The 26,799-nt window shown below is 37.7% G+C and overlaps 1 protein-coding gene across 1 annotated transcript in view; it reads right to left on the bottom strand.

The window, feature by feature from the left end:
• Positions 1-381: 381 nt before the first annotated feature.
• The window catches only part of cacna1ha (calcium channel, voltage-dependent, T type, alpha 1H subunit a), a 105,896-nt gene continuing 79,478 nt past the window's right edge, over positions 382-26,799 (bottom strand). Inside the window, exons 12-33 of the mRNA XM_051715927.1 lie at positions 26,398-26,553; positions 25,406-25,493; positions 24,829-25,037; positions 21,772-22,149; positions 20,525-20,625; positions 20,323-20,440; positions 20,036-20,104; positions 19,764-19,948; positions 19,297-19,423; positions 18,611-18,736; positions 18,315-18,404; positions 17,344-17,557; positions 14,656-14,807; positions 12,089-12,198; positions 10,115-10,248; positions 7,118-7,188; positions 6,212-6,290; positions 5,523-5,644; positions 5,099-5,404; positions 4,294-4,462; positions 3,768-3,925; positions 382-3,666 (exon numbers count right to left, since the gene is read on the bottom strand). Coding sequence (XP_051571887.1) covers positions 2,683-3,666; positions 3,768-3,925; positions 4,294-4,462; positions 5,099-5,404; positions 5,523-5,644; positions 6,212-6,290; positions 7,118-7,188; positions 10,115-10,248; positions 12,089-12,198; positions 14,656-14,807; positions 17,344-17,557; positions 18,315-18,404; positions 18,611-18,736; positions 19,297-19,423; positions 19,764-19,948; positions 20,036-20,104; positions 20,323-20,440; positions 20,525-20,625; positions 21,772-22,149; positions 24,829-25,037; positions 25,406-25,493; positions 26,398-26,553 — 4,146 coding nt within the window. The 3' untranslated portion in view covers positions 382-2,682. The remainder of the gene's footprint in view (positions 3,667-3,767; positions 3,926-4,293; positions 4,463-5,098; positions 5,405-5,522; positions 5,645-6,211; positions 6,291-7,117; positions 7,189-10,114; positions 10,249-12,088; positions 12,199-14,655; positions 14,808-17,343; positions 17,558-18,314; positions 18,405-18,610; positions 18,737-19,296; positions 19,424-19,763; positions 19,949-20,035; positions 20,105-20,322; positions 20,441-20,524; positions 20,626-21,771; positions 22,150-24,828; positions 25,038-25,405; positions 25,494-26,397; positions 26,554-26,799) is intronic.

The following is a 26,799-nucleotide window of genomic DNA, read 5'->3' as shown; positions in this document are numbered from 1 at the left end:
TCCTAGGTGGTTGTCATGTTATTAAAACACTAGACCTATACCTGACACTTAAAATCTTCTGTACATACAGGTGAAATGTGGGAGTTTGTCTGCACTTCTGCTGTTACTGATCATATTCCTGCTCATGTTACAGCCTTTGTACTTTTAAACTAGACATTTAACTGTTTCAAGGTTGCAGGGTCTGAACTGACTATTGGATCCAACCTAAACCTCTCACTATCTGAGACTGACTACATGTGAGTTTGTCCCTTTTTTTTAGACAAAATACAAATGTGCATTTAGTTGAAAGCAATTTTGTTTGGACAGTTTAACATATTTAAAATAGAACAGATCTCAGAACTGTCTATATAAACTTGAAATAAATTACACGTCTTAATTTTGTAATAAAAATGTTTATCTGTATATGACAAAGAATATCCCTCAGATCACTTGTGAGTATTACAGAATAAAACAATGTAGAAATACAATTGTATAGCTTTTTAAACACTTCTGCTTTATCAACCAAGTCATATCAAAACCAAAAAAAAAGAAAAAAAAAAAAAAAAAAAGAAATCAAACTTATTGCAGGCAGTTTGATGGAAATGAATAAGTTTTAGTAGCATTAAAAAAAAAAAAGAAGACAGGGAAATGACTTGAGGAAAATCTTTGAGATTTGAAAGCTTGAGGAAAATGCTTTGATTATTTATTGAAGGGTTAAGGACATTAGGCTGCTAGATAGTAAAAGCTCATATTTAACAAACAGCTAATAATGTCTGCATGCTCAAAGTGTTTAAAAACACTTTAGGCATTTAGATACTACTCTGTCCATACAGCCAATATCATTAATTCAACGGCAAAAAAAAAAAAAAAAAAAAAAACAACAAAAAGAAAAACAACAATCCTTTTGCTAAGTGTGGCTCTGGTCCCTTAGTATATGAAACACTCCACACATTATCCTCAAGTCCAATAATAAATTGATATCAGATTATGTTGTCAGAGTAAATACTTATCATCCATGATTTTTGCTTTCACCTAAATCACCTGCACTCATCTCAACGTAGACTACCATAAAATATTGCATTAGACAACAATAAGTGGTTTTTCTCAGTTCTACAAAGAGGAATACCTTGTGATTACATCCCAGTGCAATGAGATAATAAGTCTACAAATGGAAAATATCTGAAAATTGAAATATTAAAAACTTCAAAAAAACATCCAGATGATTGTTTTTCTAAGATCTCTCAAGAACATGCAATGGAGTTTCCCTCTCCGTCTTTTGAGGAAATTCAGAAATTGAGTAAAATAGTAAATTACCACAGCACAAAAGCTGCATCAACTATTTTAAATCTGAAAATGTTGTAATACATTGATGACATTGGATATGCAGTTGTGTGAGATATATTATTATAAATAAGGGTAGGATTCACAGGTATAATTTAACCTGTGCTTTGCAAAAACAGTGGCTTAGTTTAACTACATAAATCACATCGTCTTAAAAATTCAAAAAACAAAATGTTCCTTTGTGTTTCTTTTATAACCCTTTTCTGAGGGCACAAACCTAGAGGAGCCATTTCAAAGCTGAATAGATCAAAAAATAGATCAGGCATGTGCTGATATGAACTCCCTTAGTCTTCTCCTTTGACAGTTATAAAGTTTAAACATCAGGAGAAACAGAACAAGGTCACATTTACATTTGAATTACTCTGTCCTTCACATGCAGCTTGTGCCACAGCCAAGGGCCACAAAATGTTAAAATATGTTAAAATGTTGCTGTTAAATTAGGTTATAATGTAGAGTGTAGTGGAAATCTTAATATACATTTTGAGATGAACCTGAGTATGGTAAAGGGTTCTGTATGTGAGATGCACGTTACTGGCTATGTTTGTGTTAAAAAAGTGATTAACTAACTGGGTAAACTTACAGAAACATTTATAATGTATTGCACTCAGGCTACAGATGATTTGTATTTTGGTTCTCATTGGATCTATATATGACACACCCCGCCTCCCAATAGAAAAATAAAAATCATCTCAATATCAGTAGGCCTAAACAGACTATAATTGATCCCACAGCTATTTGATAAAAAGAAAAAAAAAAAAGTACATTCACAAGAAGACAATAGAGGACAATTCAACTTGAAATTCAAATTGATATGTGCAAAAACAGTATAGATCTATATAAAAAATATGTGCATATGAATAGAGCTTGTTTCTTCACTAATACAATATGTTCTCTATTTACACATTATGAGTCAATAAAGTACATAACATGTACAGTTCTTATTAGTCTTTTTAAGCTGTATACTCTGTCTGTACAGAAAACATTAGCAACGCTCATGACAAAGAGAGGAAGGACTGACAAATATCATACAGATGATACATAACACCACACATCCTGAACTCAAATCAATGTGATTGAGCACTGGGACTAAAATAAGAACCAGAGTTCCATTTGGAAACCTGAAATTGCATATCCCATGTTCAACACCTTGCCCGATCACAATCGAATCAAAAGCTGTCCCCACTAGGATCGGTTGCCATTACTGACTGGCTTTCATGATGATATTACATTTAAAAAAGAAATAAAGAAAAAAACTTTGGCTACAGAAAGAGGTTGATGTCCCCTGTTCAACTAGTTGCCACACCCTCGAGTGTAGACTGTAAAATTTGGATAAAGCCACCCACATTTCTTCTTTGATGTCTCTTATTGGGCTGTCCTGTTTACTGAGCTGAAGTCTGCGGATTCTTCAAATCTGCTATCGAAGGAGGGCGGCTGTGTGGTCTCGCACAGAATGCCTGCCAGACCGCTTATGGGAGTGGGGTGCGGCAGGGATAGATACTCGGCACAGTGAGAGGGATGCCGCTCTACTTTGATAAGCGGCTGGGTGGACAGCTGGTTCTCTGGCAAATCCAGAGAGTCCCGCTGCAGGGCTAGGTCATAGGATGGTGTCCTCCTCCGCAGTAACATGCTGCTCTCTGACAGCTTTTTCATGGATGCAAGAGAGGCACGAGCCTCCGTTTCAAACGGGCGCTCTATGGAGATGCAGGGAGGGCTCATCTTTTTCTTCCTGGGAATGTGCAACGACTTCCCACGCATTGGAGGATGCCTCTTTTCACCGAGTTCTTGACCAAATAGCTCATCATCTACTGAAGGGCAAATCTCAATCGAGTGTCTGCGGTGGTCATCGGTACCATAGGGTTTTTCCAGAAAACCCTCAGTGTCCACACTGAAGCACTTCTTTGGGTCTTTATCTTTGAAATCGCCTAAGTTGGCAGCACTGCTGCAATTCTTCACTGGGATTGGAAGTAGCGTTCCTGAGGTGGCGTAAGGAGACAGGGAGTGACTCCGTGCTTCTGGATGGACCTCTGCCCACAGCCTCGCTGTACTATTGATGTGGCAAACCTCCTCATCCGTCGGATCAGTTGAGTTGAACATAGAGCCACTGGGGCTGGTGCTGCTGCTGCTGCTGGCCTGACTTGGAGGTCGAGAGGGGATATTGTGCTGACTGTGGGGGTGCTGGAAGGTGCGGACGCTGGGTCCACATGGGGGCAGCAAGGGTGACCCCTGGGGGCTCATAGGGCCAGAGATCCACGGAACAGGCAGCTTCAAGCTTATCCTTGCCTTTCTGTCAAGATTGTCTTTGGAGTCGAAACTTTGCACATCGACGGAGTCATTTTTTATTGCCTCCTGAAAGAATAAAAATTGTATAATGTGTGGCCTACAAGTCATTAAAGCACCTACATTTGAAAGCAAATTGCTTAAAAAAGAGATGATGAGTGAGAGTATACCTGTCTGTGCAGAGCCCTGCCTATACTGTGGGTTGGAGAGGGCTTGGGAGGGGGAATTCTGGGGAGGTTGTTGTTGAACTGGAAATGGGGAGGAACACTAGGGACCTGGAGCAGGGAATGGCCCTCACATGGCTGGGAGTGAACCGATGTGATGGAGCCTACAGGAAAGGTTAATAGAGTGTTTACACTATAAGTCCATAAGTTACTGTTTCTTTTGAGGTCAAAGATAAAGTAATTAGAGTACTGCCCTGCAAAGCCAAAGTTATAATGTGTTATAACTGAAATCGGGTCTCTTAGACTTTGATCTGTCCTGACAGATGAATTTTCCTCAACTATGCTCAGATTCAGAGTAAACAGAATGAAACTACTATACAGTATAATCCACATTTGTCTGGACAATCAAAAAACCTTTTAAGAAAAAGTAATTTTTCTCAGTGTCAATGCTGGAGTAGTTACTGCATTTTGGCTTTATATGGCAGAATACACGAAGATATGAACTCCAATTGAGAAAATAAATCTTTAGTACCTAATTCAAGGTACCCTTGACTGGGTTCCACCTCTTCAAGTGGATATGGAGCACTGGCCGGCCTCACAGGACGAAACATGTAACTGTCATTGGGCAAAGAGTGCATCCTTGACACTGACATTTTCCGCGGAGTGAGCAGATTCTCCCGGGTTCTTTGCATCCTCTCATCCTGTGAAAGAGAATGTATTGCATCTTTTGTCAGCCCTCATAAACACCTCACAAACCCATAAATACCTGGATCCAGCCAGGTTCATTCATTGGCTCACTGCAGCTGACAAAGCAAATAGACTCCTTGTCAGAGCAGCCCAACGGGGATAACAGATGTTCCTGGCCTCCCCACAGAGGCACACTTCTCGCTGTCCACATTCCCTCAGCATATTTTCTCTGTATTGTGACAACTGAGCACCCAATAAAAAACACATGCAATTCTGTTCCCTGCAGCTCACTCAGGCTGCTTCTTATAACGTTATGGATGCACAATAATTGCTAAACTAAAAAGAGAGACAAGTGGGAAAATGGTTGGTTCACTATGGCCAGCTTATTTTACTTTTATCACAAATAAATGATTGAATAGTCTCAACATTATTTATTTATTTATGTACTTTTTGCTTTCATTTACAGGAAGATAGAGTTTGAACTAGAAAGTAGAATGAGAGAGGGACATTACCCAGGCCGGACTCGAAGTCCTGAGCCAACTTAAATGTCCTGAGCATGTGCACAGCCCACTTCGCCATAGCTATGACAAACATAAATTCTTAAAGAAATATAACTTTTGAGTCATTCAGACAAACTGGGGGCTATTTACCTGTCCAGGCGAATCTGGGTGTGGTCCTACATAAGTTGCCCTGCCTTCTGGCCCTGAAGAGCTCCCTGCTGAGACATTGCTGAGACGCCGAGCCATTTCCATCTCCATCTCAATCTCAGCATCCATTTCTGCATCTTCTTTAGCTTCCTTATTGCTCTCCTCCAAGTGTTTCATCAGTACAGCCACCACCACATTAACCAGCACAAACTGAGCCATCAGCACAAAGGTGACAAAGTAAATGGGGGAGACCAGTGGGAGGTAGCTGAGGCAGTGCTTATCCTCTGGAGTGCAGTCCCTCAAAGTATCCTGCACACAACAACACTTTAGTGACTGTAACCAAGGAGAATACAATTGCATCATCTATGAACACTCTTAATACAGTCAGTGCAATACAGTCGCCATATTCGAAACTAGCTTTTTGTACCTTCATTATGCCATTCCAATTGTCCCCAGTTGACACTCTGAATAATGTTAGAAAGGCCATGCCAAAGTTTTCAAACGTGGCATGGCGACTTAATCCTTCACATGGGTTGTTGTCATTGCAATCTAGATGGAAATATTGGTAGACGAAATGGAGACAATCATCACTGTTAATCACATCCTAAACAGAAAAGTTTAAGCTAGACTCCCAGAATGTGTTGCTAAAAATGGAAATAACCTGACAGAGTCCACTGTATTAACATTAAAGGAGCAAATGATTCTCTTACATGTCTGACACAATAATTAGCATTGATTCTAAAGTTGAAGGCTAATGAAAGTAATTAGAGTGTTTGCCCTATAAGAGAAAGCATAATACTGGCATTCCTACAATAGAGACCACTCACAGGGATATAAGTAGCATAGAAATGCCTTTTTAAGTCTAGGGGCTCACAAAAAGCTGCTATTGCAGGAGCAAGCTCCAAAGATCAACAGATCTAATTTAGGACCTTTTCCCATCATGACAATACTGTAGTCTAAGGAGAGCTCTAAAATTTTAAGGGAAACATGCCCTTAGGAATCAAATTTCAAAATTTCAAACCTAAAAACGAAAACAGCAGCTAAGGAAGAGCAAAGCCGCTAAAACTGTGAAATGGATAGCTCGGTATGAACAGTGCGCACGATTGCAGTGCTGACCTAGTTTCCCAAAAAGCTCCACGCCAAGTGCTGCATAAATGAAGAAGAGGAGCATAAACAGCAAGCCCAGATTTCCCACCTAAAGAGACGAAGCACATTATCACAGTATGTTATTAAACAATCAATCATGGAAAGTGTTATACATATTTTCTCTCTAACTTTTCTCTGTCCTCCCCCATGTCTTCCACATTGCACACTACAATTCTGCAGTACATCTATACCCCTCTAAAAGAAAACCACACACATACAGTATATATATGTACTTTATATTGAATAATCATATACATGCATGTGTGTATTGTATATACATTCACTGAGCACTTTATTAGGAACACTATGGTCCTAATAAAGGTCCCAACGTGGTCTTCTGCTGTTGTAGCCCATCCGCCTCATGGTTTGACATGTTGTGCATTCTGAGATGCTATTCTGCTCACTACAGTTGTACAGAGTGGTTATCTGAGTTACCTTAGCCTTTCTGTCAGCTCAAACCAGTCTGGCCATTCTCCGTTGACCTCTTTCAACAACAAGGTGTTTCTGTCTGCAGAACTGCCGCTCACTTGATATTTTTTTTGTTCTTGGCATCATTCTGAGTAAACTCTAGAGACTGTTGTGCGTGAAAATCCCAGGAGATCAGCAGTTACATAAATACTCAAACCAGCCCGGCACCAAAAATCATGCCACGGTCGAAATCACTGAGATAAAATTTTTTCCCATTCTGATGGTTGATGCGAACATTAACTGAAGCACCTGACCCGTATCTGCATTATTTTATGCATTGCACTGCTGCCACACGATTGGTTGATTAGATAATCGCATGAATAAGTAGGTGTACAAGCGTTCCTATTTATGTATTATGTAGTGTATATGGTGTATTATATAGACCTATATTTACACAACATTAGTTACCTGTGGTAAAGCTTGCATTACTGTGTCCAGCAGGGCTCTCATGCCTGTAGCCATCTTTAAAAGCTTCAGTACTGTGGGTAAAAGCATAATGAGAATCCCTTATACCCACTTACTTCTAAATGTATTTAAAAATGATAGCACTAAAGTTGCGCAGAAAACATATCCAAGGCTATTTGTGGATGTTTCTTCGACTTTGGGCACATTGAGCTTCAAAAAAGTAAAGTCTCATTAAAACATTTTTTTAAACTCTCACCATTTTTGACAAACAAACAAAACAAAAATAAACTGTCTAACAATGTCCAAAATGTTATGTACATGCATCACAGGCAGGGATGTAAATAATTGAGTAAAAAGTATTTTACTTAAGTATTATTTTTTGGGGATTTGTACTTTACTCGAGTGCAATTCAAATGGAAAATTTGTACTTTTAATTAATTACATCACCAAAGGAATGTTTTTACTTTTTACTCCTTACAATTTTATTTAAAAGTACTCACTACATTTTCACAGATAATTTTCTTTCGTCTTACTGGACTGAAGCAGCCTTTTCACTGCAACCGATAAAAAATGGATGACAGACCAGAGGTCAGTCATTTCAAATGGAGTGTCACATGGCAGCTGTGTGGAGTTCCGGCCAACTGCAGAGGTGGAATTTCGGATCTGTTTTTGAGCTTTTGATACATTGCAATATTTGTGTAATATTTGGTACTAGACCGTATGTGACCGCCCGACTGAATGTGATGTATTCATTCCTTCAATCCTAAACTTTATTATAAGCACCTGCTACTTCTACAGATTGGACAGTAAAAATTATCATTCACATTGCAAATATATATATATATACAAAGGCTTTTGTAATTAAATGTGTCCAAGTCTTTAATTTCTACAATTGCCTTCATATTTAGATCTATGAATTTCTCCTCCCTATTTGCTGAATTATTGTTGTTGTTAGGCAACTATTAATTATAATAATAACTATAAAACCAGCAATGATAATGATTATAATAATAAAAATAATGGAATCTGAGTAAATATTAATTATGAATTTTATTGAATTCATCCATCTACTACAACTGTATGGTTTGGCAGCAAACCTCAAAAAACAATTAGCAAAACCAACAACATTACTACATTCTTCAGAGCTTGTTTTGATGTTTTTGATTTTTTATCTTTCTCTATCTCTCAAGGGGCTGGGTGCTCTGACATCGCAATTCGTAAGTGCCTTCTCCCATGCAAGAAACACTGCAAGACTGTGGCAACATTTTTGCTAAATAAAATTTTGTGGTTCATTACACATCTTAGGGCAGTTCCAAGGTGAAATGTCCACTAAGCACTGGCACTCAAAGCAAGTGAAATGTCTCTCAAACAGATGAGGTTTTTAAGGTTAGTGTTCTATTGAGATTTAAATCAACAAAACCTACCTCCCTACCCTAAACCTAAACCTAACCGTTAGTGTCAAAAAAAGCAAATAAAAATAAAAATAAAAATAAATTCTGAAGGAACCACATCATTTTGTAGCAAAAATGTAGTTATTGTTACATGGTTCTTTGACCAGGTTGGGAATGCCACTGGGGGAGAAATATGACAGTTGTCGGATACAGTAAAAAGGCGAATTAACAAACCAATCAATTTAACAACATCCTCTCTCACACAGTCTCCTCTCTTGATTTCATTCTAGCTTGGGAAAAAGTTACTATTTACTTTGTTAATACTTACATACAATTTTATGTGAATACTTTTTTATTTTCACATAAGTATGTTTTCGGCTATATAAACAGATTTTTAATTGAGTACATTTTTCACTCAGTATCCATACTTTCACTTAAGTATAATTTCTGAGTACTTTTTACACTCCTGATCACAGGAGATTTATGTCATTTTTGCCATTTATTTCTGAAAGTCATTAAAAATTGCCACCACAGTATCATATCCACGACATCTCAAATTCTGTTTTGTGTTTAATAAAATTCTGTGGCGGAAATGACGGTGATAGAAATTATATTTTCAAATGGCTGCCTTACTACAGCTAATTACATAGCTAACATTTAATGTATCCTAAATACACACAATTAATAATATTTTCACACTTTTTCATAATTTGGCAAAATTACAGCTTGATTACAAGTGACGGACAATAAAACTATTCTGCTCACAAGTGATATTTACCTTGAATTTTCTTCAAACATCACAGGTCTCATATTTTATTTCAAGCATGCTCTTCACTGAAACTTTTATCGGCTGATGGTACACTTAACATTTAAAAAATACTTTTTTACAAATTGTTTTGGTGGAAATGACACCACAGTGGGGGACTTGATATTGAAATGGTTTATGTTTATTTCAATCATTTAGAATACCATAGTTTTAAACGTAATAATTTGTATTTTTGAAATGGATTTTTCTAGTTTAATATTAAAAGTCTGGGTCTGGGACAAGGCTTAAATAGTCAAATCTGTACATAAAAGGCATTTGAAAAGTACCAAAAATAAATGATAAAAGCCTGGTAAAATAAAAACAAGAAAATGTATTATTTATTGTTTATTAAGCTATCAGAAAAAAAGTTTATATCAGTTAGTTTTAATGAAAATCAATCCCTGGGACATGAAATTGCCCGAAGTCGAAGAAACACCCTTGTAAACAAAGTAATAGTTCATCAAATGAAAATTCTGTCATAATTTATTCAGCCTCATGTTGTTCCAAACCCCTATGACTTTCATCTGTGGGACACAAAAGGAGATGTTAGGCACTATGTTAGTCTCAGTCAATATTCACCGTAATTGTATGGAAAATGACTAAATGAATGTGAATGGTGACTGAGGCTAACATTCTCCTTAATATCTCCCTTTGTGTTCTACGGAAGAAAGTCATACAGGTTTGGAACAACATGAGGGCAAGTAAATGATGGCAGAATTGTCATTTTTTTCAGTTAACTTTCCCTTTAATAGGAGGAGATTCTAAAGAACTGTGTTGATTCATGCAGCTGCAAAACTGCCGTACCTCTGGCTATCCTCAACACTCTCATAATACGGATGATGGTTGGGTTGATTGGCAGCGCTGCGTTCATCTTGATCTCCTCCAGTGTGATGCCCATGATAGAGAGCAGAACTATGGCTAGATCCAGCTGGTTCCATCTGCCGGCATATTACAAAGTTATACAGTTAAACATAACACCAGGCAATTAGCAGTGAGCGTTGTTTAGTTACTCGCTGTCTGAACATTAGGCAAGCTGAGCACACATACTGTACACAGATCCATGAGCATATTGCAAATACAACAGCATACGGTTCATTGCACCTGAACATGTGCTAATGTGGGATTAATGATAAACAGGGGTATCATGACTCCTCTTAATTTAGCATGTTTCATTAAAATGAAACAAATGATTCATCCAATTCCCTATGCATCACATAACATCAGACAGCACATATTAAAACATGACTTAATCACACTGTCATGCTGCATTATAAAGGTGTTTTACACTGTTTTAGAGAGTTACCCAGTGATAATAGACATACAAGTCCATTTTTGTGTTCAAATGGTTGGTTGGGTGTTGTGTTTGTTGCTGCTATACAGTGTTTTGCAAAATGGCAAAAGAACAAAATAGTCTGAAATTTAAATTACAGGTCATATAGATTTACATAATCCACCTTTTCATCTCTGTAATATCCTATCCCTCTCATGCCCTGTTTTTTTCACTCCTTAAGTACACACATTATTGAAGCACACCCTTCATCTATAACTACTGTAGTGTGAATTATCTATTCTGTCTGGTCTGAGTAACAGACAGCCAGGCTTTGATCCGTTATGTCTTTGTCTGCTTTTTTAGTTGGAAAAAAGCCAATAATCAGTGCAGACCAGATCTGACTGAAGATAAACATTTATTTTAATGGATGAATGGCACAAAGCGGCTGAAGTATTTTATTAATTTTATCAGATTAATCTTGCACTTGGATTCATTGCAAATACTGCATGACTACAGATATCTAAGAGCACAAGTATATCCATTGAACAAAGAGGCTGAGATAAGGGACAAAGTCACTGAGGGGTAAGGGACTGACAAGACTTCCCATTGACATCATTTAGTATTAGGATTAGAATAAACTGTTTTAGTTAAGAATATATTGGTAATGATATATAGCCTTTAGAATGCCATCTGAAGTGTCTATGCTCCCAGCTGTTCGCTTGTAGAACAGAATACAGCTTGAAACCATAACTGTTTTGCCAAATAATATAATATGTCATATTTTTTAGCATATCAGTTCATAACACCAATACAATTTATAATTAATTTTTTATTTATTTATCACACATATAAAGTGAAATTCTTTTTTTCCCACATATCCCAGCTAGGCTGGGTCAGAGTGCAGGGTCAGCCATGATGCAGCACACCTGGAGCAGATAGGGTCAAGGGCCTTGCTCAAGGGCCCAACAGTGGCATCTTGATGGTGCTGGGGCTTGAACCCCCAACCTTCTGATCAGTAACCCAGAGCCTTAACCACTGAGCCACCACTGCCCTAGTTGTCACATATCCCAGCCAAGCTGGGGTCAGAGTGTAGGGTCAGCCATGATACGGCGCCCCTGGAGCAGATGGGGTCAAGGGCCTTGCTCAAGGGCAATACATTCAATACAGATTTTTATCCATTGTTAATTTAATCTGTTTATAGGCCTTATTTAGAGAAGTGCCACATTTTAATTTCTGTATGTAGAAATATGTTTAAAGGTCCTAGATTACATCTAATTTGAAAACTCTTGCTTTCTAGAGTATTTGTTAACTGAAAATGTTTGGAAAGATGTTTTTTCAATGTTCTGTCAGCTGAATGATCAACAGCAATTCAAACAACAGTACAACCAGTTGAAGTGACTGTAATTCTATCCCTTACAGCCTCATTTTAATTCTCAACAAAAGTTAAATATGACGCTATTCTGAATAAGGTCAATTTACATTAGACACCTATAGACCTGCGACAATACCTGTCTTTGAAGAATCTCCGAAAGCCAAAAGCCACAAGTTTGAGCAAAGCCTCAATAATGAAGATGATGGTAAAGACATAGTTACAGTATTTCAACGCCTCTTCAAGGTACTGTTGGAGACAGAAGTAATGATTTAGCACATACTGTATAATTTAATAAAGTACAACAGGGCTATTTAACTCCATTCCAGGAGGGCCACCAGTTACTGGGCTCTAGCACTCGCTGCACGCGCCCTGTATGTGTGTGTGTGTGTCTGTGAAAGAGAGAGAGACACGGACATACAGCACACACACACACACAGAGAGAGAGAGAGAGAGAGAGAGAGAGAAAGAGAATCCACCAATATGATGCGCTATATTTCATTGCATTTCTTGTTGTGCACTTCAGTATTAAATCCTGGACATTTAGGGAATCTAGAAATCCGACCGGATGCTTTAAGTTTAAAAAAAGAGGACATGTCCATGAAAAGAGGGTGTATGTCATCACAGGTTCCATTTAAAAATCTTCCGATTTATTGCATTATTTCTGCCGCCTTCACACGCACTTTGCCGACAACAACTCTGTCTCTACCACATTCACATACACTCACAGCGCGACATGAGGTATGAACCTCGTAAAGATGATTAATAAAGAAAACGTCAAGGAGCTTATTTTAAATGTTTTTCATCTTTGTTATCTTCCAAAATGATGGACATCATTTGGAATTATCTGTCAATGTTTAAAAAAAAAAAGAAAAAAAAAGGCAAGTGACGGATTACTTTAATGCAACCTCTGCTTATTACATCTGGTTTGACTCCAAATGTTTCAGCATTGGCAGCTTTTGTGGGGGCTTATTGTTGTGACATTCATTTTACAGTAGTTTTTACGCCACCTGTAGTTGTTATAACATCCTATAACAGCACATAATTATCCAGACCCTTAGCTGCTCGCCATCATCAGTAATGTTAGTCTAGCTGATAACAACAACTAAGCAGGTGCAAGTGTGGAGCATCCGAGAGGAAGTCTCTCGCCGTAATGGCGCCACCCATGGAGAAGTCAGGAAAAAGGTGGATGACACTTATTTTATACATTTTATGTTAGGGGAGTAACAATTTTCTCATGGTTTGGTTTTACTTTTTCAAAAAACCACTTTCTACCACATTCATTGCACAATAGAAAATAGACTGTTGTCACCGTCAAACACCATAAGTGTTCAACATCACATACACAAGAGATTCTTTCAAAAACAAGAGAGATTTATGCTAAATTAACTCCAAAACTGCTCCAGTGAGAAGTCATAAAGATCTGTTCACCCTCTGTGGCGTTTTGTGGTTAAGTAACGAAGATCACTAATAAGCATTTGCGCGAAGGCGTCCCAATGCTATTACTGCATGATAAAGTATTATTTTTTTCCTGTTATGACTTTTATCATTACAAGCATATATCTACGTTGAGCTATTTGAACGGGTTTGACACAGATTCGCACAGATGAGTGACTCTCAACTAGGGATGAGCAAAACTTTAAAAAATAAAAATAAGCTCAATAACTATAACATATTATTGTACAAAACTATCAAAGTAGGAAAAGTATGAAATAAGAATGGCTCCAATACAGAGCGGCACAAAGCCGCATATGCACATACTAAATGCAGAATAACGTGCTTCAACGTAACCGGAGTCCTTCAAGGCAATCAGGGTGAAGAGAAGTTGTGTCTCTTAATTTGAGAAAAGTACCTTCCATTAAAACCACCACCACTAAAAATATTAATGTTAATACTTGACACCACTAATTGACTAGTCAGTTGTTGCACGACTAGTCGATTAATCGACCACCCTGGAACACTCTGACTCTCAAGTTAGATTTGAGAGCACGCATGTTTGATTGACAGACCGCGTGTGTACACAAATACTGTTTCTATAAACGCGCTCTCATGAAACATCAGATATGCTCATATATTCTTTGTTGTTTATTTCATACATTACATCCTATTGCAGTTTATTTCCCTCTCTAACTGTGTGTGCTTTAGCAATACAGAGAACTACTGTAAATACACTTGAAATGAACAACCCACAATTCATAGACATTTCATGGCTATTGATAAATATATTTTTGATGATGAAATAATAATACAGGCCGCAAAATTTGCTCAAAGGGCCGCATGGTTCCCTGCGGGCCACGTGTTTAATAGCGCTGCTGTAGAGTTTATCTCCAACCCTAATCAAACACACCTGAATCTAAACAATTTGAATATAAGATTATCTGTGATTTGTAATTGTATTATATGTTAAAAACAAAATCCCTAGAGCATGACATAATTCTTTGTTGCAGAGTCTGGAATAATTTTGCATGCTCAAAGCCTAGTGTGACTGCAGCTTTACTTAAAATACAGGCAGGTGTGTAAGAGCAGAGTTGGAACTAAATATGCAGGACGGAGGCCCTCCAGGAGCAGAGTTGAACTGTCCTACAGTAATTAAAAAAAGAAAAATTAAGAGATGACCAAGTATCAATTTTTTCCCATCAGCCTCTCTTGCAACTGTAACGCTAGAGCAAATACTCAGCAAAAAGATTATTGAGAGTTAAGACTCACCGAAGGCTGATTGTAATGCTCGATAGACATAGTGACCACATTAATGCCAATGATGCAGGTGATGAAAAGGTCCAGGTAGTGGTTGGTACACAGTGTGTGGATGTAAAGGCGGGCTGGAGAGTAGTCTGCATAGTACGGTCTCTGCTGGGCCTCTGATGATACAGTCACACAGAAAGACAGCATGACAAGGGTCAGTACTGTGTAATCATGTACAAACCAATTCACTGATGCAGAGGCAAGAGGCACTGGGTATGAAGAGACAATTACTGCAGAGAGGACCAAGATGTTACCTTGATATTACTGTGAAATATACTTTGCTTTAAAGAGATCTGTTTACTGAAAGCCCTCTGTGCAGCACTTGTATCTTCATGAACTTAAAGCATGCTGCTTTGGGTGAACATGCCGTTGTAAAGATTGGCTGTGCTGACAAACATTAAAGGATTTCTTTGTGTGGCACAAGGTATGGGGGACATACTGAGTTTTTCTCAAGGACAGCTTAAAGGTGACTGTACATTGATAAGTTGTATCGTTGGTGATATATTGGACATAACGGCAACCATACAGTTGACTTTAGTTTGAATCCATCTTTCTGAGTCTGCCATAAAAGCATTTACTGGTTTACTGGTAAACACCATATGCCAAGAGAGAAGCCTTTGAGCTATTGAATACCTGATACATTTAAACATGCAAGTACAGCACAACCTATAAATCTAACAATTCTCCCTTGCATTCTTGGCCATTTTGATTGAATCTGATGAATTTTTGTGTTTTCTGCACAGATTTTGAGTGAGAATCTGCAGAATTCTTATAGGAAAAGTTCTTCCAAAAATAAAAGAGCAGGGGTTAAATTTTGACTTGGAGGTGGGGGAACCCTAAAATCTGGTGGCGAGATATGACATGATACACATACACCCCACCCCACCCCATACATGTACATATGGCCATACATGTATATGTTTCAACCTTTTCCTCAAATTTTCATTCTGAAAATCTAATTTGTACAGTAATTACAATATTTGTCTGAAAAACAGAACCATTTAACAAAAAACCCAGGTATACCAGGTATATACTTTTTAATAAACCAATCAAAATTGCTAATGCATATCAATGGATGTCAAAAAGAAGGGTGCAGTTTGTTGCATATTTCGTGATTTTTATGAAACAAAAAAAGGAACGTGGAGCAAAATATTTTTCTTTTTTGAATCCGAAGGTTCCGGATCAGTCCGGCCCAATTTAACCCCTGGAGGGCCATGGAACGAGGTTTGATGTTATTGATGTGTCACCATGTTTTGAGTTGATCAGTGATTTGATTTGAGAGTGAATAACGACTTTATTTTTGGTCTTTGCATCACACAAAGTATTTGTGTGCCTTCAGAAGACTTGGAATATGATGCACAAGTCGCATGGACCACTTTTATGATAATTTTGGGTGCTTATTTAAGCCTTTAAGTAAGTCACTACCCACTGCCAATATATAGAAATCAGTGATTCTTTAAAATATATGATTTTGTGTTCCGCACAAGAAAGAAAGTCATACGGGGTTGGAACAAGAGTGAATAAATAATGACATAATTTTCCTTTTGGGGTGAACTATTTCTTTAAATATAGTGAAATGAGTTTAACAGAACAGAATGTTGGGCATTCTGAGTTTTGTGGTCACAGATTCCATGTGGGCCTGTATAATGGATCATTCCACAAATAATTGGATATATTGCAGATATACATTTTCCTCCAGGTCCTGCTGAACTCACTTGAGATGTCCTTAGATCTAACCCAGATGAAAGGCATTGAGGGAATTTATTTATAGATTCAGGAAAATGAAACTTGACTGCTTTGGACTCTATGAGTATGTGTACAATAAGTCAGACTCTCATATGCTATTAATCCCTTGACTGCAGTAAGACAAGAGGAGTTGAGTGTGACAAATGTAGATACAACTATCAGGTTTTACGCTAAAGATAATTTATCAGGTACTGTAGATTTGTCCTGCCAGGCATGGTGATTAAACATGAACACAATTCTTCATATTTATTTGTTTAATCACATAGAATCATGGCTAGCATTCTTAGAGTCTTTCATGCACACAGAAAAGACTGCCAGCCAGAGAGTAGTCAATGGGAATCTTAACTCTGCACCTCTGATTTCTTTAAAGGATAATATGATACAACTTTGCTTTATGTAATTTCATGCATGTTTGAGCTGGTAGTTCTGCACTCTAGAATAAATAATATCTACACCCACCCAGAAGCATTTTGCCCCCTCCAATTTTTGAGCCAAAACAGTATCTTGAAACTTAAAAATAAAATAAATAAGTAAAAAAGCAGCTGGACACCACATCGTGCCCTGGACAAAACAGTTTTGCTCACTGTGTCTGTCTTCGTTCATCCTAGTACACTATATATTCACAGAATGATGCTACTTCTGGTCTAGCCATGACGCTGACCCCATATGTGCTGTGCAAACTTCTCCTGTTGGTTTGTCATGCAGCGTTTGGTGGTGCGGGGATCTCATGCAAGAGCATGCTGCAGTCCATCACAATCCAAGGCTGACATCTAATTGGTGCCAAAATGTGCATGGTTTTAGAAATTCTTCAGCCTTTTGACTGCTTCTGTATTTTTTTATAAATCTGTATAGCTTTCTCTCTCAGGCTCTGGAAGCAGGCAGTGCTCAGAAAAATAGACTACCGACCAGACCCGCAATTCGCCTTACTCCTGCGCTTTTTCTCCAGCAGCCGCTGCCTCTTCTCCTCACGCAGACGTGCCTCCTCTTCTTCCTGGTCCTGACGACACTTGTGGAAGTTTTCCACCACCACACCCACAAACATGTTCAGCACAAAGAAGCTGACGATCAGGAGGAAAGAAATGAAGTAGAGGAGCATCCAGGGGTTATGGTTGCGCACAGGCTGCAGAGGAGATGGAGGGTACAAGGAGACAAAGGAATTTGTCATCCATCAGATGACAAATGAGGAAATTAATATGATTTTTTTTCTTTATTGTTGTTGTTGATAAATGGGTCAATATTGTGATGTCATTTTTTTTTTTTTTTTTTTTTTTTTGTCCAGATCTATTAAGTTATTACAAAATATATAAAAAATGCAATTCCTGGGTACTTGACATGAAATACTTTTGGAAACCTGCGATGTGACATGCTATACTCCATATAAAACTATTTTAAACAGCATTTTGCAAATTTTTATAATTATTATGCATGCAGCATTTATGACCTCATATTAATTGAGAGACTACATGGAATATTTATTAAAATATAAATACAAATATATAAAAAATATTTTGTCACAACGCAGGAATATTTCAAACGAACTAGTGAAGAAAAAAAAAAGGTTATTAAAAAAGGTGACTAGTTACAGGACCTTAAATATACACCAAAAATGTTGATATTAATAAAATAAGTATCCATGGACACATTATGTGTCAACTACTTACTTCTTCTATGATGTCATTAAATCAAAATATTTGTTGAAAATGGTAAATGTTTTTCAAAAATTAATAAAATCAACATGAAAACAAAGATTACATTTCTAAGAATGTGCGTTTTTAACTAGATTTTGTTGTTGTTGAGATATCTCCTTTTTTATGCTTATTTCTCATTTACCCAATATTGAAACATCATTGGCCTGATTGAGCAAAGTAATTCCAAACCTGCTGATCCACCCCCACTGCATCCAGCCCATCGTACATTATATTCACCCATCCGTCCTTACAGGACAGCACGAAAAGTGACATAAGAGCCTGTGGAATAGGGACACAGTGCCAGCGATTCATTAATTCAGTGCAGTTATGGGGCTCGTAATGACAATGTGAGAATCATTTCAAGCATATTAGACAAGAAAAAGTTTTCTGAAGGTCCTATAAAATGACCCCACGTTTTCACCCAGCATGTTGCTTCATTAAGCTTAACACCATTTAATTGATAATTTCTGGTAAATTACATTTACCTGTCCCAAATTGTCAAAGTTGTATTTTCTCCGAATCCATTTGTAGTTTGCTTGAAGACAGTTAGACTTGTTGGTGATGTTTTTGGTGTCAAGACCTTCACAATGGTAAAACTTTCCTTTGAAGAGCTATGTTATCAAAAAGTAAAAAAAATCAAATTAAATTCACATTTGTGTTAAAAAATGTGTAGCATCTCTAACAGCATTAATGCATTTTTTAGATGTTTTTGTCCAAAGTAACTTAAGCCGCGGTTACACTTTACTTTGCGCTCCATTCACTCTCATATAAACGTATCCAAAGAGACCAGAAACGCAAGCTCATATGGAGAAACTACACATTTTTGGTGAACTCTGACCTGCGAATTCATATTGACCAATACAAGATCGAAATGTCACATACTGATCTCTTGGCTCAATACAAATATGTATTTTAAAGCTGCCAGTTTTAATGTTGCTGGAAGTTAGTTAAACTTTTTCAATGTATTATTTGTTACTTGTGATGTATTATTTATTAAAACCAGAAGCCTCAAGCATGATATCATATCTTGTCGGCTGCAGTTATTTTGCATGCTCAAAGCCTAGTGTGACAGCTGCTTTACTGTGCATTCAAGCACTACATTTAATCAGTATGTGCATTCCCTGGGAACTGAACCCATGCCCTTTGGTGCTTCAGTGTTTGAAGCATTTACCTGAACTCCAAGAATGCCAAAGACAATAAAGAAGGCACAGCAGATCAGCACAATGTTCCCAATGGGCCTAAGAGATGTTATAAGTGTTTCCACCACCAGCTTCAGTCCAGGAGCACGACTAATCACTCTAATTATGTGAATAAAACAAAACAAAGACACAGCCTATTTCAAACTCTTTGGATATGAGTGACATTACTGTAACGGCAAAATTGTCTGAGTGACCTTTAAGATTGATAAACTGCTGCTTTATCTGCCACTAAAATACATTCAAGGATAATAGACTTCATTTTGAAAAGCTTTAGTCGAATAGGTAAGAGAGAACATGCTTTCAGTGTGTAGTCTATAATTAATGCAACCACATAATTAACCTTGTATTAATTCCTTAACTGGGGAAATGGATTTCACTGATTGGTTGCTGCTCAGTGAGACAAGCCCCTAACTGAGGGTTGCAACTCTTGTTTGCTGACCTGAGAGGCCGAAGGGTTCTTAGCAGGCGAAGAACCCTCAGGATACCAAAGATTCTGTTTTCACTTCTGGAAGCCAGAGAGACCAGAATATCAATGAGAGAGACGAAGACTAGAACTCCATCCAGAACATTCCAGGTGCTCTGCAGGTAACTGTACTTCCCAGAGCAGAAGCCAAGAGCCACAACCTTTAAGACAAGCCATATCAAGTCTGTGAGATTGCTTTAGTTAATTAATGCTCTTTACATATCTATAAAAGACTACATCATCAATACCTTCACAGTCATTTCAGCAACAAAGATCACAGTGAAAACGTAATTGGAGATACTGAGAAACACCCGCTCCTGAAATGAAAGACAATAAGGTGTTAACCAAATCATACATTCTGTTTAAGCATGGCCATAGCAAATACTGGATTAAAAAATTAGTATTAAAGGAATAGTTCACCTATTGACTGTCCCTCACAGACTGTGAACGGGTGAGTGAATTATGACAGAATTTTTTATTTTTAGGTCAACTATCCCTTTAAAGACAAGTTTCCTTTTTCAGGCAAGTCACTTACAGATGGCTGAATATGGGGCCTCTCAATAGCAATGGTGATACAATTCAGGAAGATGAATACCAAGACCACATGATCAAAAATCTTGTGAGAAATTAATCTTTGACACATCACCCGAAACCTAGAGAAATCGTATAACATTTACAAAAGTTAACTTTGAAAGGACACACTGGTCAGTAGATGCTAAGAGATGGGAAATACTTACTTGTTCTGAGGAGAAAATAGATAAAGTGACCAATCTTCATGATCTTTACACCACTTAGGTTTATAAGCTTCAATTGTTCTCTTCAGACGGACACAGAAGCTCTGTAATACACAAAAAAGAACTCAGAAAAGAGAACAGGAAAAGTGTCGACAGCTACTTAATACAGCTTTAGCAACTAACTTCTACAGAACTGTCAGATGTTTACAGTGTTTTGGGTAGATAAAAACCTCATTTTCAAAGCACTAGGGTAATGGTATATGATAAATACAGCATTTAAATGATTAAAAGGCAACTTTAAAAGACTTAAAGACACATAATGTTGTAGTGCGAATAAATATTAAGTATTCTCTGCAAGTTTCAGCAGTGTGTGGGGCATCTTCTTTTTTTTTTTTTTTTTTAAATCAATGTACTTTATTTTTATTGCAATCATTCCAGGAACTGCTTAAAGGAATAGTTCATCCAAAAATGAAAATGTTCTCATCATTTACTCACCCTCATGAATATTGATCTGGTAAGAAACAGATCAATATTCACATTCTGAAAGTGAAAGTGGAGACTTATAGTAAAAAAGGACTTAAAAATGTAACTGTTTCTCACCCTACACCTAATATATCGCTTCTAAAGACATTGATTAAACCACTGGAGTTGTATGGATTACGTTTATGTTGCCCTTATGTAATTTTTGGACCTTCAAAGTTCTGGACACCATTCACTTGCACTGTATGGAGCTACAGAGCTAAGATATTCTTCTAAAAATCTTCATCCTGGGATGGCATGAGGGTAAATAAATGATTAGAGAATTGAAATTTTTGGGTGAACTATCCCTTTAATAAGAACACAAAATTACACTGAATATGGCTTATAATAGCTTGACAAATCATTTGTGCCTTTAACCTTCTAATCCAAGTGCAAACCTTTCTAAGGCCCTTACTCATGTAAGGCCTGCCTTTTCTAGTCATTTCCGAGCACTTGAAACTCAGTTTCAAGACAAAGCCTCTTGTGTGCTCAGATAGCATCACACTGATACCAAAGAGGTCACTTTCCACCCACCAAGTAAAACAATTATTTCCTTCAAACCACCAGGCTGAATCAATTACAGCATGACAATTAGTCTCTTCGCAAGACAGTCCCCTGGGAAGGCATTTTTTGAAAAACAAGGCATTAGCCCTGCCTCACTGTAAAAAAAAAAAAAAACTCAACAGCAATGTGCGTGTATGTAGTTGTGATTCTTTGGTGCCATAACTTACATCATCTAAATCCTCCTCTGTGATGGAGTCTTCTTTGCCCAGGGTGGTGGGAAGGTCAGTGGGCAGGTGTAGGGTTCTTCCATTGCAGTCATGGTACTCTCCTAATGGGCTCACGCCGAGGCCCTGATGCAGCTCTGGGATATCTAGAGAGCTGGGATGCTGCAATAAGCCCCCACTGCTATTGCCCATTTTCTCGCCTTCCGAGTCGTCATCCTCAAAGCTGCCCTTACCCTCCCCAGACAGCAGAGACTCTCTTTCTCCAGATGTGTCCTTTCTTTTCAAACTCGGCGCTCGTCCTAAACTGTTCCAACTCGACCTGCGGCTACCCCAGTTACTTCCTGTGCCACGGGGGTGGCAGGGAGATTTTCTTGGGCTTGACTTGATAGTAAAAGAAAATATGTTTTCTTAGTAACACAACATTACATAGTATCCATTACACATATTACAAGTTAATAGCTAATTATGTTGGCCTAATACATACAGTCATCTCAATGGGAATGCACGAGATCAGAAATTTAATCTGATGTACTTTCAGCGGTGAAAAAATTCCCTATGCAATTTTTTTTATGGTGTTTGACATTTTGGCATTGAATGGCTTGGCTTGGCAGTGACCTCAGTGTGGGCAGTGCTTCGTACCAGATACTATTTAGCCTGAGACAGAGTACTTGAGAAAGTCCTGCATTACAGGTAAAAGAGCCAATCACCTTTTAGATACAGACAGTATCAAAAGTATCTGTTGGTCAACTCAAGAATGCGCATGTGCTTTAGCTGGACCAGCCTGATAAATAGCGTTTTTACTGTAATCTGCACTAAAGAAGCACAATACATGATATCATTGTTGTCAGATTTTACTGCTGATTTTAATTATGTTCTTTGATCATAATTTTGACCAACCATTTTGGAGATTTCGGTCTTTCCTCATTTAAGCAGATAGGGGCTGTACTTTTATGATGCTTGTTTACATAAAAAAGTAGTTGCCTGGGTTTCAAAAATGGCCGCTGAGTGGACTGACTTACCTTGAAAGGGATTTTGTTCATACTTAGCTACACTGAATATTCATGAATTGACATAAAACAAAAATTAGGCAAGTCGTTTTTGTGTGTGTCACACTCAATTAACATCCGCTCATGCCTTCCTCACTTACTGAATTTCGTAGTGCAAAGGTAAACATGACCAAGCCTTAAGGGTTTTGTTTTCCTCAGAAACCCTAAACCAAGACCAACATTTTTGACTGTAACTCAACCTACAGCTTTTAAGCTATATTCACCAAACTCGGCACAGTCCTATTCTATTTATGTATCTATTTATATGTCTGTTTGTCTTCCAGATAAGGCTTTGTCAAGCCGAAATCAAAGTTTGTCTCAACAAACTTTCCTTAACTTTATCTAGTTACTATTAGTGATAGATCGATATTTGTACCATTTTGAGATTATCTGTAATGGCCACTAACTGTGAAAGATTGGCCAATTATCAAAAGTGTAAAACCTAGCATCAGTTCCAAAATCTACTGACAGCTTTATCAACAGATAATGTGCACTTTCTTTTTTCAAAAATTTTTTTGTGAATTTTGAGTAATTATTGAGTAAAACAAGTGTATAATTTAAACAATGTTGTGCACGTCTTATTTGCTATCATTAAATTGTATTTTATACATACAGGCATTTTATGGCTTGTAACACAACTTAAAAAATGAGCCCTTCCTGGACTTCCTAGGTTAACTATTAAAACCTGTAGACTGATTTTCTTGTGAAGGGAATGGGTCTTTGCTGGGAAAATCCAAAGGATGTGACGTTTATGCGCACTCCTGAGAGCCTTGCCTCAGTGCTTCTCAACCACTATTCAACAGCAACAACAAAATGCAACACTAGGTAATGTTATCTTAGAGATGGAATACAGCAAACATCCGGCTCCCAGGACAACACCGACTCCTACACAAACTCCGGGTAAGCCAAAAAAAAAAAAAAAAAAAAAAAAAACATTTATCTACTGAATCCCATCTGGCTAAGTGGGAACGTGATCATGATCGTAATCGCAAAAAACTAGAGTGAACATCGGCAGGGCATTTGATTCCTGGAGGGAACTTCGTTCGGTTTTGGGGATCAAAACAGACCCTGAATTGCTGTTCTTCTTATTGGACAGGTAAGCTTACATAAATGCGAAGCATATGAAATATAGTGCCACAAGGATTGATCTGTGTAATTTTAGCTTACTTGATCTTGCCTGCTAATGCTGACAAATTGCAAGCTACCTTGCTTCGTAACTTTCAAATAATTTCAGCAATCTTCTCTTTATACTAAAAGTCAGGTATACAGGATAAATTTAAGTAAATACGCTGGTTTCTTGATCGTAGTACAACATATGACATATAAAACAGACAATAGTACAACATAACAGTGCAGTGCTACAGTAAACTGTCTGGTATAATTCGATAGTATGTAGCTATATGTGTGTATCAGTATGCTATGTTAGCTGATAAGTAGTTTTAATTTAGTCTCAAAGTTTGTAGTAAAACAATCATAACTGTGTAATTTTAATTATGCTACCTCATCTGTCAGCATGATGCCAGTGAATCACGTTCAGTTTCTTTGTACGTTACGTCATTGTTTTGGCCGATGCTCGCTCACTCGCATCCCTATGGAGTGTGTGCACGAGCACAAGCATGAGCAACAGGTAGCTGGCTGCAGTTCACTTAACAGCCACAGGTCTCATTAATAACAAGGGTTTCTGAATCTTACATACTGCACCTTTAAGTCTACTTAAGTAAATACAGTAAGTGAGTAGTCATTAAGCAGACCCTATTATCCAAAGTGACTTGTAGTACACTTATGTACACTTATGTTAAAGTGCTTTACTCAAAGGCACAATGAGTATGAAATATGGTTCTTTCTTAGCAACTTTCTGGTTACCAGCCCTGAGCATAACCACTATGCCTATTGTAATGAATAGTGTGACCATTGTCTTTTCACAACTATGCTTGATTGATCCATATGTACAATTTCACTGTAATGAACAAAGGTTGATACATTGATTATTTAGGGTACCTTAGTTTTTTCTTACCAAGGATTTCTGATCAAAGGCATTTAAATCTATTGAGACCCCACTGCCCCGCCTCGACTCGGCCAAACCAAACACTGATTCTGGGCCAAGAGAGCTCTTCGGAGTGGGCATGGGTGTGGCAGCTGTGTGCATGATGATTGGTGGTGACAAAGTGCCTCGAGGATCCACATGGCCATTGGCTGACATCATCAGAGAGTACATCTTCAACTCTATTGATGGAAATGAAAACCATGGGTTATTCCATGAGAGCCATCACTATTCATCAAATAAATAAAATTAAAAGATTTGCCAAGCAAGACATACAGTAGTGAAAGTAAATGGCAGAAAAACATTTAAAAATTGAATTTTTTCCCCCTGTAGATTCATATATGTGATATATATATATATATATATATGCTTTTGACTTTAATGTGGCTCTGGAGGACCATTGCCTTCTTTACTAGGGTCTATTGAAAGAGCATGTTATGATTAGAAGAAATATATGTAGTGTAAAAATTGCATGTGCACACTCACGCATGAAAGTCATTTCACTTTTCATGATTTAAGAACATTTTATAATGCATAAAATGGAAGTGACCTGTAGCTCGTAATTCCCCCAACTTCTCCTCCTCTTCAAAATTCAACGACCTCTTTTCCTCATCCGCATCTGACCTGTTAGCATCCCCCTGCAAAGTGCAAGAGATTTTTGTGGACAGCTTGCAGTGTTTCAATAAATGCTCTGCCTACTAAAGTGTTATTCAGAGTGCAGTGAAGCCAAACAGAACACAAGTCACTCTCTCCAAGGGTGCAGGCCTCTGGCATCAACAGCAAACTGCCGTTCACTCAGCTTGTGCCTGCTGTTCATACAGACAGCCAAGGTGCCCCTGCTATCAGTATGACTGTTACGACTTTTAAACCCATCTAGCTATTAGGGCTGTGTTAAGTTAGTGTTTGTTTTAGCCTTACCAGGTTTACGCCTACTCATAACCAATTCACAATTCCCCCAGCATGACAGATGAGCCTAAGACTGCAGTACAGTATCAGCATTGCACTTTAATTCCCCAGACTAGTAAAGGAAACTTCTTAGTTTGTGCACAAATCTGCATCCTTAAGGAATAAGACAAATGTACAAACTTCCTTTTTATGATATAGCTGCATCACTGCAATCTGAATCAGCTCTTTAAAATGCCTAAAGTGTGCTTTACTACACAGCACGTCTGGACATACAGTTTTTTTTAGTAAATTTCTGCTGCTATGGTCCATATGAAATGTACATAAACATCTTCTTATAATAAAATGCTGCTTTAATTAAAAGCAACATGCAAAAAGCACTCAGTTTTGTGAAAAAAGTGCAATATATACCAAGCCTAATTTACACAGATAGAAGGTGTGTTTGTGCTGACTTAATTTAAATACTCATGTTGCACTGGTATTTCAGTGCATTTGATGCCTAGTTAAACCGGACAATGGTTGAATATGATGCAGGTTTTTGTGCTGGAATACTGGACACTAAAGTGGCTTAACTCTGCAGAAAATTTGTCCCTAAAATTGCTGAAATTGAGCCAACTGAAAGAGTAAATTTCTCATTACCTCTGCCTGAAACCCCTCCACTAAGATGGCCACCAGCAGGTTAAAGAGCACATAATTTCCAAAAGTCATCAGAGCCACAAAATAAAGAGCAGCCCATGGTGTGGTGGAAGCCATTCCATTATAGAGAACCACATTCCAGTCCTCCTGAGTCAGAATCTGAAACACAAACCATTTATCTGAGAAACAGAAGAGGGTAGAGAACAGCTGCATAAAGGTATAATCAGGAGGGAAAAAAAGATATATAAATGAAATATGTAATAGAGTAGTGTTTTGTGTAAGTGTGTTCCTATATACATTAACTGATGCTGTATGTCCTTGAAACTTTAAACGTGTTCATTGATTAAAACAAAGGCTTTCACTACCATGATGAAAATTTTAGAACTAACTGAGCTGCAAAAAACT

The sequence above is a fragment of the Myxocyprinus asiaticus genome, chromosome 14 (assembly GCF_019703515.2).
Source record: "Myxocyprinus asiaticus isolate MX2 ecotype Aquarium Trade chromosome 14, UBuf_Myxa_2, whole genome shotgun sequence".
Classification (NCBI taxonomy): Eukaryota; Metazoa; Chordata; class Actinopteri; order Cypriniformes; family Catostomidae; genus Myxocyprinus; species Myxocyprinus asiaticus.
This window is presented reverse-complemented; position numbering and strand designations above follow the sequence as displayed.